At 44.0% G+C, this 13411-nt stretch overlaps 1 protein-coding gene across 1 annotated transcript in view; it reads left to right on the top strand.

Moving 5' to 3' along the window:
• The window catches only part of SMYD1 (SET and MYND domain containing 1), a 48887-nt gene extending 36130 nt beyond the window's left edge, over positions 1-12757 (top strand). The window contains exons 7-10 of the mRNA XM_011953109.1: positions 3601-3693; positions 6520-6683; positions 7757-7925; positions 9738-12757. Of these exons, the coding sequence (XP_011808499.1) occupies positions 3601-3693; positions 6520-6683; positions 7757-7925; positions 9738-9896 (585 nt within the window). The 3' untranslated portion in view covers positions 9897-12757. The remainder of the gene's footprint in view (positions 1-3600; positions 3694-6519; positions 6684-7756; positions 7926-9737) is intronic.
• Positions 12758-13411: the final 654 nt, after the last annotated feature.

The following is a 13411-nucleotide window of genomic DNA, read 5'->3' as shown; positions in this document are numbered from 1 at the left end:
AATAAATAAATAAATAAATAAATAAAATAAATGAAAAAAATCAAATAGAAATGTGCCAATTTCTCCAGGCTTGGGAACCAACATCCTTCTTACCTCTTCTCCTTCCTCTTTGGCTCCTTTTCCTCTGGCTCCTCCCCTTTCCTCTGGCTCCTCCCCTTTCCTCTGACTCCTCCCCCTTTCCTATGGCTCCTGCCTTCTCCTCTGGCTCTTCCCCCAGCCCCTCAGATCCCCCAACCCCTGCTCCTTCTCCTCCGCCTCTGGGTCCTCCCTCCCTCTTCCTCCTTGTTTTCTGTAGAATTTGATGCTCCTGGAGACAGCAGCCTTTCTTTCACCACGGAGGTTCCTTAAATCCTGTCTGCAAATCAGAATGTTCCTGCCTTTACTGTGAAGAGTGGAGCCAAGTGGAGCAACCCCGTTTCCTTTCTCAGAATAGATTTATCACATGTTGCACTTACTAATTAATAACCTTTCTGCCAGGTTGTTTTGGGGAATCTTGTAAGTTGCCTCTTTAAACAAAATTGACTCACTTCCAGAGCTTCAACTGACACTCCTCCTTACATCATCAAACTGAGCAAGACTTTGATGAACACTTAACCACTTGGTATTCTCTTAATCTATCCTACAAGCTACTGATTACTCCAGAAGATTCACTAAACATTTTGAGATGTAAAGATAATAGAATTTACAGTAGATTAGATATCAGGGGACATAAACTATACATGATTTTGTGAATCATACTTGGGTAATAAGCTATGACTATAACTAGAAATGTGGGTTTGACAGATTAATGGCACACCTCTGGTCCATCAGTCACAGAACTCTGCAAAACCAGGCAAGAGATGGGCTTAATTCCAATAGGCTTAGGAAAGCAGTCACACACTGAAATGACTTCTTTGGGACAAAGACATGATTTGAGTTAACAGAGGGCTGAACAGCATTCCGGGGCATAAGGTAGCAGCTGGTAGCAGCAGGAGATTTCAGCCAAAGCCAGAAATCTCAGTCAAATCAAAGGTCAAGGCAAAGGTTAAGCTAGGAGTGAGACCTGCAAGCAGAAGCTAGAGCACTGATGGGTGCATCCATTATCAGAGTCAGGCCACGGAAAAAATACAGGTAGACACATAGAATAACTAACTCCAGCCGGGCGCGGTGGCTCAAGCCTGTAATCCCAGCACTTTGGGAGGCCGAGACGGGTGGATCACGAGGTCAGGAGATCGAGACCACCCTGGCTAACAGGGTGAAACCCCGTCTCTACTAAAAAAAATACAAAAAACTAGCCGGGCGAGGTGGCGGGCGCCTGTAGTCCCAGCTACTCGGGAGGCTGAGGCAGGAGAATGGCGTGAACCCGGGAGGCGGAGCTTGCAGTGAGCTGAGATCCGGCCACTGCACTCCAGCCTGGGCGACAGAGCAAGACTCCATCTCAAAAAAAAAAAAAAAAAAAAAAATAACTAACTCCAGGGAGGCCCAGATACAGAAGATTATGGAAATAAGGATAGTCAAAATTATAGGGATAGCCAAGAGCTATACAAAAGCCAAAGTGGGTGAGGTGGGCAGAAGAACAAACAAATATAGTACCCGTCTCCTTAGGAGAACCTGATCCTGAAGCAAGCTGTCCTGGCCAGAGGACTCTCATACTGCAAGATGAAAATCCATGGCAGAACTGGTCCAGAACAGCTGGAAGAAGGAGGGAAGATGGTCTACAGAGAGGGATACGTTTTCATTGCAACAAATGCCCATTCTCTTGTTACTCTTTGGTAGTTTACTGAGGGTGACTTCACAAAACAATGTGAACCGCAAATCGAAAGGAAGCTATTGAGTCTAATTTTTATAGTGAAAAAATTGGACAACCAGAGAACTGGTTAAATAAATTATCCTAGCTTCATACAGTGAAAAACTTTACATTTATTAAAATGATATAGTTTTATATTGATATGGAAAAATGTCTGCAAAATACTGAGTGAAAAATTGCTATAGACAGATATATGGTATAATTCCAGTTAGAAAACATAGTCAATCCTATTGGCACGCACACATACGTATGCATGTGTGTGCACACATAGGACTGAAATTCAGCCAGTGCTTACTGGTAAAGTCATTTAGACATACCCAATGTTTAATTTAATTTAATCTAATAATTTTATTTAATTTTTTTTTGAGACAGAGTCTGGCTGTGTCACTCAGGCTGTAGTGCAGTGGTGTGATCTCGGCTCACTGCAACCTCTGCCTCCTGGGTTAAAGTGATTCTTGTGCCTCAGCCTCCCTAGTAGCTAGGACTACAGACGTGCACCAGTATACCTGGCTAATTTTTGTATTTTTAGTAGAGATGGGGTTTCACCCTATCGTACAGGTTGGTATCAAACTCCTGATCTCAGGTGATCTGCCCGCCTGGGCCTCCCAAAGTGCTGGGATTACAGGTGTGAGACATCATGCTGGACTGACATACCCATTGATGATGGTCACTGACTGTGCTTTGATTAGTCAGTGCGATTAGTCAGTGCTTTTTCTCTATCAGTCATTAAGTATTTTAAATATTATTTCTGTATACATGCGTAGGAAAATGTTCCCCCAGATACTAACTGTAGTCATTAGGTGAGTTCTAGGGATTTCTACTTTTTTATTTGTTAACATACTTTTAAATATTGTTTTAATTTTCACAACTTGCATATGTCAATTTTACAGTCAGAATAAATAATAAAGTTATTTTCATTTTGGAAAAAAATTATAAAAGATTTGTTTAAGCGAAAAAAATGTTTCAGAAAAGGACTTCTGATAGGAATAAGCATAGCATGTAAACTTCTTATTTGGACTTTGAGAAATTTGGCTCTTTTTCTTCAAAATTATTATGTCCCTGTGGGAACTGGCTTCTTAATTATGGCACTTCGTTGCCTCAAATATCAAAACCTTGTGTTTTTTTTTTTTTTTTTGTAAGATCACTAGGCTGCTTAGGCAAATGTAAAACCCTAATGAGTCCAGATTTCACAGGAACAGCTGACAGATGTTCTCCTGATATCCTTTTGGCTAAGACAAGGAAATACAGGCTGGATGCTAAGACATTTGGAAGAGTTTGAATAATTATAATCACAAGGACCCTCCTTAATGAACTCGAAGACAAATTGGAGTATGATTTTTGGGTCAAGTCCTTGGGCTCTGTCTTTAGCCCTGTGCTGGCTGGTATTTAAATCAATGACTTGGATGAAAACAAAAATGCAAGGGTGTACCTGTGGAATATGTGGTTAACTTGAAACAAAGAGGGACAGCAGCAAATATTTTGGGTGATAGAATCCAAAATGCCAGAGAAAACGCAATAGCGATCAATGTCAGGTTCTGCCCTGGGGTTCAAAGGGCCAGGAATTTGCACAGGTTGGAATGACTGGCTGACAGCAAGGGTCTGAGACTTGGCTTAATAGAAAACAGAAGTCAGAAATGTGATGAGGGAACTGGAATAGCTACAGGATCTTGGGTAGCATTTACAGGAGTAAGGCATTCAGAATGAGGAAGGCATTAACCTTGCACTACATTGAATGTCGAAGATGGCAACTACTCAAAGGTGGAATGGGTTGCCTCACGAAGGCATCTCTATCTCAATGTGTCTCTCTTTCCCAGCCCTCTCAGGAAGTGGTGAAGGAGATGATACAATTCTCCAAGGATACATTGGAAAAGATAGACAAGGCTCGTTCGGAGGGTTTGTATCATGAGGTAAGAATTCACTTGTTATAGAGGATGGGGTTAGAGAGGAGGGCGGAAACGTTCTCTAGTAAGGGAGGGAAATGGGGTGGGAATGGGTGGGCAGGGGGCTACCAAGCAGGTTGTTTTTCTAAATGTCCCTTGGTTGAGACCATGACTCTTCTTGCCCCTAAACCTTTAGCATCTCTTAGGGGTGTATTCTCAGTGACTGATTATTAACCCACTGAGACTGGGTCTGAGGGGAGCAAATGCAGACAGACATTTGTCCCTGGGGGATCTGTGATATCTAAGCCTGGCGTCAGAGATGGGGGAATGCAGATGGCAGTGGACATACTGGAAGTGAGTTGCATGCTTTCCCATAATTGAATGCATGTGCCAGCTACAGTTTTCTGTCTCTGCCAACTGAGCATTCATCCTTGGCTCTTGAAGCACCAGGGATTCTCAGCTGGCTCTACACTAGAATCACCTTTGAAAAATTTTGTTGCTCAGGCCCCCACTCAGGACAATTTCACCAGAATCTCTGGGCATGGAACACTGATGTCAAGATTTTTAAAGCTCTCAGGTGATTTCAATGTGTAACCAAAGGTGAGACCCACTGCCAGACATTGGCCTGCGGGTTATTTGCATTGAATTAACCTGGGAAGCTTGTTGGAAATACTGATTTCCATTCTCACACTCTAAGATGTGACTCATTCAATCTGCAGCAGAAAACAGGGACCATGAATTAGCATTTTTGTTCCCCAAGCTTGCTAAGCAAATTGAATGTTAATGCCACTAGGGCATGTCAATGTGGGAGCTTAATTTCTATTCATTTCTATTTGTATTTCCCTTCTCCTCTTCCTCCTTCTTTACTAACTCACTTATTGCACATTTCTAAGCCCTTACTGGGGTGGCCAACATAAGACACTCTCCTTGCCTGGAAGGAGTTCTGTTAGGTGCAGAGACAGTCACACAAACAAGATGTTACTGTACAACATGGAAAATCTATGTCAGAGGCACGAGGTGGGAGCTGGAGTGAGCAGAAGGGCCCAACTGGCTGCATTGCGCTGGCTTCTCTCCTCTACATTTCTTCTCCTTCCCCATTCAGACTTGGCAGGGCTAGGTGTAGCTCTGGACACTGCCCCCATGGGTTTAAGAGGATTGTTTTTCAGGATGAATTGATTGCCAGCCATCATTTTTCCACTCCCTGCTATGCCTCTACCACCTCAGGTTGCCTCGTGAACTCTGGGAAAGTCTCAGAACAAAATTAGTTCTCACTGATTTTAAATGGAAGGAATCGTACGGCATTTCTCCCATGAGAGCTTCAAAGGAAGGAGAGGAGAACAATGAACACCTAAAATCTAGAGACCACTGGACTTTGTAGGGTAGGGCCTAAGCCTATGTCTACACAAGAATCAGTCAGAAAAGCCTGGTTCCAGGATGATTGCGGTCAGGCCCATCTTTTTCCTCACCAGAGCCAAGGCTGAATCCTTCTGAGGATGTTTTGCAGTTTCCCGGGAGCTCATGCATCTTGTACGCTTCAGTAGGACATAATTATTCAAACCCACTGAGCCTAAGGACCACCCAGGGGCTTATACATAAAAACTACACATCCAGAGTTTCTCTCCCAGATATTTGGTTTCAGTTGGTCTGGGGTAGGACTTGAACATCAGTGTTTTAAAACAGCTTTCAAATGGTTCCAAAGCCCAGTGAGTGGAGAATCACAGGAATGGTGGTGAAGCTGGAGCTCAACTGCTTGGTTTCAGTGCTTGATCCATTGCTCACCATCTGTGTAACTTTGGCAAAGTACTTACCCTCTCTGTGCTTCAGTTTTCTCATCTGGTAAAATGGGATTATTAGTAGTACTCATCTCAATGTGTTGTTATAATATATATAAATTTATTTGTATATGTATATATGTATGTATGCATGTATGCGTGCATATATATATCTCGGTATCTGTAGAGAATTGGCTCTAGGACTGCCACAGATACTAAAATCTGCAGATGCTCAAGTCCCTTGTATAAAATAGTGTATTTTTGCATACAACCTATGCACATCCTTCCATATACTTTAAAGAATCTCTAAATTACTTACAACACCTAATACAGTGTAAATTCTATGTAAGTAGCTGTTATACTGTATTGATTTGTTTGTATTGTTTTTTGTTGTTGTATTGTTCTTTCTTTCTTTTAACATATTTTTGGCCAGGTATGGTGGCTCATGCCTGTAATCCTAGCACTTTGGGAGGCCGAGGTGGGCAGATTGCCTGAGCTCAGGGGTTTGAGACCAGCCTGGGCAACATAGTGAAACTCTGTCTCTACTAAGAACACAAAAATTAGTCAGGCATGGTGGTGGGCACCTGTAACCCCAGCTACTCAGGAGGCTGAGGCAGGAGAATCGCTTGAACCTGAGATGTGGAGGTCGCAGTGAGCCAAGATCAAGCCACTGCACTTCAGCCTGGGCAATGGAGTGAGACTCTTGTCTCTCTCTCTCTCTCTCTCTCTCTCTCTCTCTCTATGTATATATATATATATGGAACCTGTGCATATACAGATCTGATTGTACATTTATATGTGTGTGTGTATGTATAGCTTTCATAGCTTCCTGCTACCTACTGATTTTGGAAACTCCACACTGTGCTGCATCTGCCATGTTTCACACCATTACCATCCTTACCCCTTAATCAATGGGACCACTTTGCAATTCATACCCCAAAACTGTGCTTTCCCACCTCTGTCAGCAATTGCCCCAATCTTAAAAAGAATGAGTGTCTGATACCATCATGATGGTCACGTATGTGAATTAAGCATGTGCTCTGGTGCAATGGTAATGGGCAGGGCCTCTGTCTCACTCTAGGTTGTGAAATTATGCCGGGAGTGCCTGCAAAAGCAGGAGCCAGTGTTTGCTGACACCAACATCTACATGCTGCGGATACTGAGCATTGTTTCGGAGGTCCTTTCCTACCTCCAGGCTTTTGAGGAGGCCTCGGACTATGCCAGGAAGATGGTGGACGGCTATATGTAGGTGACGATCCTGGGTCTCAGATAGTCTCCTGGAAGTGTGTCTATTCCAGGGATGGTAAATAGATGGCATATTTACTGCTGCCTCTCCCTCCTATACCCACAGAAGGCATCACTAATCCATCACGGCTCTCTTTTTGACTGAGCCTTTTTATCATGGTGCTCCAGTGGTAATGACCAAACAATCAGAGTTTGTGCTTGAGATGAAACCTATTTATCATCCCTGGTCTTTCCCAAATTCTTCAGCACATCTATCACTTGGGTGGCGTCTTCTGCCTTTGATTTCCTTCAGGCTAACCCCAGCTTGATTTTAAGTGATTGGACCCCGCCCTCCACCCCGTAATCAACACAGGCAATTCTGGGAGCTTTTATTAATTTATTTATTTTTAAAAGAGCCATCAATCATCTTTGCTTAAAAATTGTAAAATTCAATTCCCTTGCCTTCCATCTGCCAATACCCTCTCTTGCTTTCTGTGTCTATGTTGTCATGCGAATTTGTGTTTCTGGCCAAATAAGTTGACGCAAGTTCATTTCTTTGAGAGGATGTTAGTCATAAACAAAACGTAGAACATTTTGTAGAAATGTTCTAAATGTAGAACAAGAAATATAGAACAAAATGTAGAACAAGAAACTATACAACATGCTAAGGAAGCCCTGCAAAATGGTGCCAACCAGGTGAAAATAGAATGCTATCTCAAAAAGGACATTTAAATTATTTTTTCTCCCTTGACCTTCCTACCACTTTCCAGGGAGAGGTCTGAGGTGCTCCTGAGAGCTGTGAGCTTCCTGTGCTCAAACTCAGAGAGTATGATCCTGGCCCCTTTTTCTCACAAGGGGTTGGCTGGGCAGCCCAGGCCAGAGTTTCAGCTATCACAGCCTCACTGTGTAGAATATTTGGCAACTCGTTCCGTGTCTCTGTGCCTCAGTTTCCCCTTGGCGGCTACAGAAGACTCACAGTGCTGAGGGGAAGAGCAGATGGGCTTAATCAATGAGGGCACTTTATACATTTTTAAATTAAGTGCAGATATAAGGATGACTGGTATAATGTATGATTATTTACTGTGCTCCCACAGGAAGCTCTACCACCCCAACAATGCCCAACTTGGCATGGCCGTGATGCGGGCAGGACTGACCAACTGGCATGCTGGTAACATTGAGGTGGGGCATGGGATGATCTGCAAAGCCTATGCCATTCTCCTGGTGACACACGGACCCTCCCACCCCATCACCAAGGACTTAGAGGCAAGTAGCATCTTGGAGCTGGTGTTCCCTTCCTGGCCTGAGGTTTCTGAGGATGAGAGTGTGAGTTCAGGTGGACTCTGCTTTAGAAAAGGCCACATACTCCCAGCTAGACCAAAGGGAACTCAGAAATGCTTTAGCCCACTACCCTTGGGTGTTAGACCATTCACGTTACCATAAATGAATACCTGAGATTGGGTAATTTATAAAGAAAAGAGGCTTATGTTGGCTCATGGTTCTGCAGACTGAATAGGAAGTGTGGTGCTGGCATCTGCTTCTGGTGAGGGCCTCAGGAAGCTTCTAATCATGCCAGGAGGGAAAGGGAGTCAGTGTGTCACATGACAAGAGAGGGAGCAAGAGAGAGAGGCAGAGGTGCCAGGCTTTTTTAAACAAGCAGATCTGGTGTGAACTCAGAGCGAGAACTCACTCCTGCCAAGTGGATGGCACTAAGCAATTCATGAGAGATCTGCTCCCATGACTAGAGCGCGTCCGCCAGGCCCCACCTCCAACACTGGGGGGTCACATTTCAGTGTGAGATTTGGAAGGGACAAATATCCAAACCATACCACCTTGCTTCACACATGAGGAAATTGAGGCTCAGGGAAGAAGGGCAATCTGTCCATAGTCACACAGAGAGTTAATGGCAAAGCTGAGACTTGAAGCCTGAGACTGTTGAATCTTAACACCCCAAGCCTGGACTGAGGAAATGCAAACAACGGGGTGTGTGTGTGGGTGGGTGGGTGTGCGCGCATGCACGCGCTGCCATTTATATTAGAAAGTATCCTGTGTAACATGGAGTATAGTTAGGGATCACAGGCTCTGGAATCACACCTCCAGGCTGAGTTCCAGCTTCACTGCTTTCTGGTTGTGTGATTTTGCAAATATTGAATGTATAGCTGTCAGTCTCCTCATCAGTAAAACGGGGAAAGGATAGGGTTGTGATGAGTGTTCATGAGTTACTATGTGAAATACACTTAGTGCCTGGCAAATGGTGCTGCTGGTGTCCTTGTTGCTTTGAAGGGCTGGTTTATTTGAGGGTGACAGCGCTGTCCTCAGACAGTACAGTCTAGGGAAAGTGGACAGACTTTGGTGTTATAAAATGTAGGATGACTATGACATTTAGGACTGGCGTGGTCTCAGGTGTGGATGTCCTGTTACTATTCAGATCCCAGGTTTTCTCATTTATAAAATGGAAGTAACATACTAGCCCCTCAAATTTGGCAGGAGGACCAAGTGAGGGGCAGAAAAGCAGGGTAACTAGCTTTATGTCTAGGGTACCGAGCCTGTCAAAGGCAGAGCCTTTGTTGATTTTACTCACGGCTGTGAGCCTCTGAATGCCTGGCCCTTGAGAAATATTTCTTGAATGGACATATGGGAGGATGAGGGCTCTTCTGTGTGTCACACGCTGTAATCTTCCCAACCCACGGTAAGGTACAAAAAGGGGGAGAAAACTGATGGCTGAAGCAATTACTTCACTTGCGTGAGGTACCACACTAGTATCTGCAGGGGCCAGGTTCAAATCCAGGTCCCTACTGGGCAGTTCCTGAGAACAACACTTTTTTCTGAGAACGGTTCCTTCAGCTACTCTCCCAGTGTTCTGACTCCCTCTCTCTGACAAAGTGGACACACTGCCAGGATGTTAGGCCCTCGATGAATGAGTGTGTGTGTGTGTGTGTGTGTGTGTATGTGTGTGTGTGTTCTGAGGGGGTAGAGTTGAATCTCCGTGGCTGGAAGTAATTTACCCCAAGGTATATCAGAGACCAGCATGTCCTAGGGGCTTGCCATCACTGTTTATGGTCTATCTGTGTCCCACAGGCCATGCGAGTGCAGACGGAGATGGAGCTACGCATGTTCCGTCAGAATGAATTCATGTACTACAAGATGCGTGAGGCTGCCCTGAACAATCAGCCCATGCAGGTCATGGCTGAGCCCAGCAATGAGCCAGCCCCAGCTCTGTTCCACAAGAAGCAATGAGGACTGCTCAGTGGAGGAGGGGCAATGTGGCTGGGGAGCTAGGGAGAGACTTTGGAGGTGGTGGGTCTCTGGGGACACCCCTGATGAGGAAGTTGAGGTAATGCTTGTTGCTGTGAGAATTTACTGCCCTGTGTTTCCCAGTGCCATTTTGGCTCAATTCAAGTCTATTCAATTCAAGCTAACTCTAACCCAGCCCAGACCGACTCCTCCTACAAATATTATTGGATTATAGGCCCTAGAACCCAATAAAGGAGCTCCAAATGTCATTGGGTGGGGAAGCAAAATGTAGAGAAACATTTAAAGCACACTGTAATAATAAATGCAATTGTAAACTATATGGAGGAGGGTGCAGAGGAGGGAATGTGTCTGGTGTGTGATGTGTGTGTGTGCAGTGGGGGTATCACAGAAAGTATGACATCTGAGTTGAGGGTTGCAGGTGCCTGGAGTCTCAGGTGGCTGCTTGCCCATCTGTGCAGGTGTCTCTGGGGCTGGTGGTCTCCCCTGTGGTCTGCAATAGACATGATTGGCTAAGCAGGATATGTGATGCTGTGTGGTTGGTGTGGAGTTATGAAGAAGGGGCTGTGTTCGGGCCACTTAGGCTCTACTCAGAGACCTGAAACCACTTCAGAATGGTGCATATGTGGAAAGAGCTGGCTGGGGGCCTTGCCCAAACCACCTGAGGTCTTAATTTAAAGTCTGGGGGAAAAAAGTCTGGGTTCCAACTAGAATTCTAGAAATATTTCTAGAACACACAGAGAGGGAATAACTCCCTCCATCACCCTTACCTTGTGGTTCCCTGTGATTTTAGATAATGTCTGATATTTTTCTGGCTATTTACCTAGTAGGATTTAAAAAATCAAAGTGAAGCTGAGAGAGAATCTTGGAAACACACATACCTGTTGATCATGGGCCCTGCAGAATTGGTTCTTGGGGGCTTTATTTGGTTACATGTGCTGGGTGGTCTTGACCAGCTTAGACTCTATCATGGGACCCCATGAAGCTCCTTTCTCGATACTGAACAATTATTACTTCTCTTGCTGAGTCTCTTTTTCTGTCATGCCCTTGGGACTTCTGCTCTTCTCACCAGAAAGAACATTTGCATCTGGATTCTTGTACACTTGAGTTAGAGTCTCTTCAGAGGTGTGGTCAATTTATCCTGATCTCCAGGAAGGCTGTTGTGATTTCCTTCTAAGAAATGAGGGTCTTGAAAATCAACCAATCCCAAGATTAGCTTGTTATCCTGTTACCTTCTGAGACCCCAAATTTCTCACCAATGTTTTGGGAGATCCTGGAACAGATCCCTTCAGTTGGGGGTATCACCAAGACTTCTACACAATCCAGGGCTACCACTGACCTCCAAGCTCTACCCTACATCTTGAAGTCCATTGATCCCACCAGGTCCCATGTTTGTTATCTATGCCTAAATGTTAGCTTCTCCATCCTCACCACATCATGACCCACTGTGCCCCTCTGAACACTGCCTAGTGGCTGAAAACTCTGCAAATGGGCCACATTTTTGCAAAATACTTGTATCTGACACTTAGGTCTTCTTTGAAGATTTTCCTTTCTAGAAGGTTTTACAAGAAGTCTTTTACTTTACTGATAGTCTTTCAAGCCCCCACACCACAGGCTTAGGGATGGCACTAACATTCTTCCAGGGATCTAACTGGCATGTTCAAATTATCACTCTTTACCTTCATATAAAATGTCTCCCCCAAACCTTTTCCCCTTCTTTCTCATTGTCATCTGCTAAGCCACTGGTCATTTCCCCATATTCATAGTCTTTTTCCATCCTATCTTTCTAATATTTGTTGTCTTTAATAAACTGTGCTCTGTGTCTGTGCTCCTGCTTCCCTCTCAGACCATTGGAATGTGAGTCCTTCTCCCGCTCGGAATGTCCTCTGGATCCTTTCCCCTCCTTTGACCCCCAGACTTTGCTCCATCTATTATTGCTTCTCCATCCTAGATCCTTGACATTTCTCACCCCACTGGCCTTCTCAAGTGCAATCAATAAAAACGCTGAGAACTCTTGGATCGTAATCTTCATGACTGAGTTTCTTTAGTTGTATAGTTATTATCTGCCTTTCTTCACTTTGCATTTCTTCTTGAATCCATTGCAGATTGACTTCCACTCCCACTCCTCCACTAAAAGTGCTCTTACCAAGATCAAATCTAATGGGCACTTTTTAAGTTCCTATGTGATTTGGCCTTTCTGTGTCAATCATCACTCCCAGCCCTTGATTTTGGTGACCCACTTCCTTGTGATGATCTTCTGATCTGGTTTCTCAGGTTCCTTCACTGGTCCTTTTTCTTTCCCTGCCCCTGATATATTGACGTTTCCTGGAGTTGGTTTTGTTCTTGATTCATTCTCATCTCATTCTGCACACACTCCCTGCATAAACTCAGGCAGGCCCCTCATTTAATGATCACCTTAAGGCTGATGATTCTCAAATCTGTATTCCCTGATCTTGCATTTGAGTTCCAGCCGCACTTATCCTCTTGGATGTTCTACAGGCCCAGCAAACTCGTCATGTTCAAAGTGAAACTTTTTCTCTTTCCTGTCTCCTCTCCCGTGATCTGTTCTTCCTTAGAACACCACCCAAGAACGTCACCTCCTCCATCAGATTGTGAGCTCCTGGTAGGCAAGAGCTGTGTCCTTCTATTCATCTTCCTATCCCCAGAACCTTGCCTGGAACATGGTAGGTGCTCAGTAAATGTGTGTTGAATAAATGAATGAATGAATGAATGAAGAAATGAATGAATTTGCTTACTTCAATGCAAAAGAACCATGAAACTGTATTTTGAGTTTTTATGTTATAGCAGTCAGCAAATCCTATTAAACACTTTGTGTTTCCAAGCAATAAGTGTGGCTTCTTTCTTTCTGACAATCTTTTTAGAGCAGCACTGTCTAATGGAATTTTCTGTGATGATGGAAATGTATTATATCTATGTTGTCCAATACAGTACAGTAGCTACTAGCAGCTTGTGACTATTGAGCACTGGAGTATGATTGAATAACAGAATTTTAAATGTTATTTAATTTCAACTAATTTATACTTAGCTAGCCAATGTGGCTAGTGGCTACCATATTAGATTGTGCAATTTTAGAGAAATACTTCAGTGTCGTTTCTAAGAACATGGACACTAAGGAAAACCATCCAAGTTTGTCTTTATCCCAGCTTTCCTAATCTTATCTGTGTGACCTTGCACTAGTTATTTCACCCATGCCTCAGTTTCCTGACTTCTACCTACTGCATAAGTTTGCTGTGAGGACTAACTTTTTAAAGTGTAAAGCCCTGAGAACCCAGCCCATCATATGTGCTTAGTGACTATTATTAGCTATTATTACACTTTGAGCATTCCAACCTTGCTTCTCCTGGGGTGTCCCTTCTCCCAGTTAGAAGATGAAGGTGAAGGGTAGAGGCAAGCAGTGGTGTGATGGAACTAGCTCTTATCGGCTTGGGAGAGCCGGCAGGGCACATCTCTTCCCAACTCTGCATTCATCAATATCACAC

The sequence above is a fragment of the Colobus angolensis genome, unplaced genomic scaffold (assembly GCF_000951035.1).
Source record: "Colobus angolensis palliatus isolate OR3802 unplaced genomic scaffold, Cang.pa_1.0 Scaffold357, whole genome shotgun sequence".
In the NCBI taxonomy this organism is placed as follows: Eukaryota; Metazoa; Chordata; class Mammalia; order Primates; family Cercopithecidae; genus Colobus; species Colobus angolensis.
This window is presented reverse-complemented; position numbering and strand designations above follow the sequence as displayed.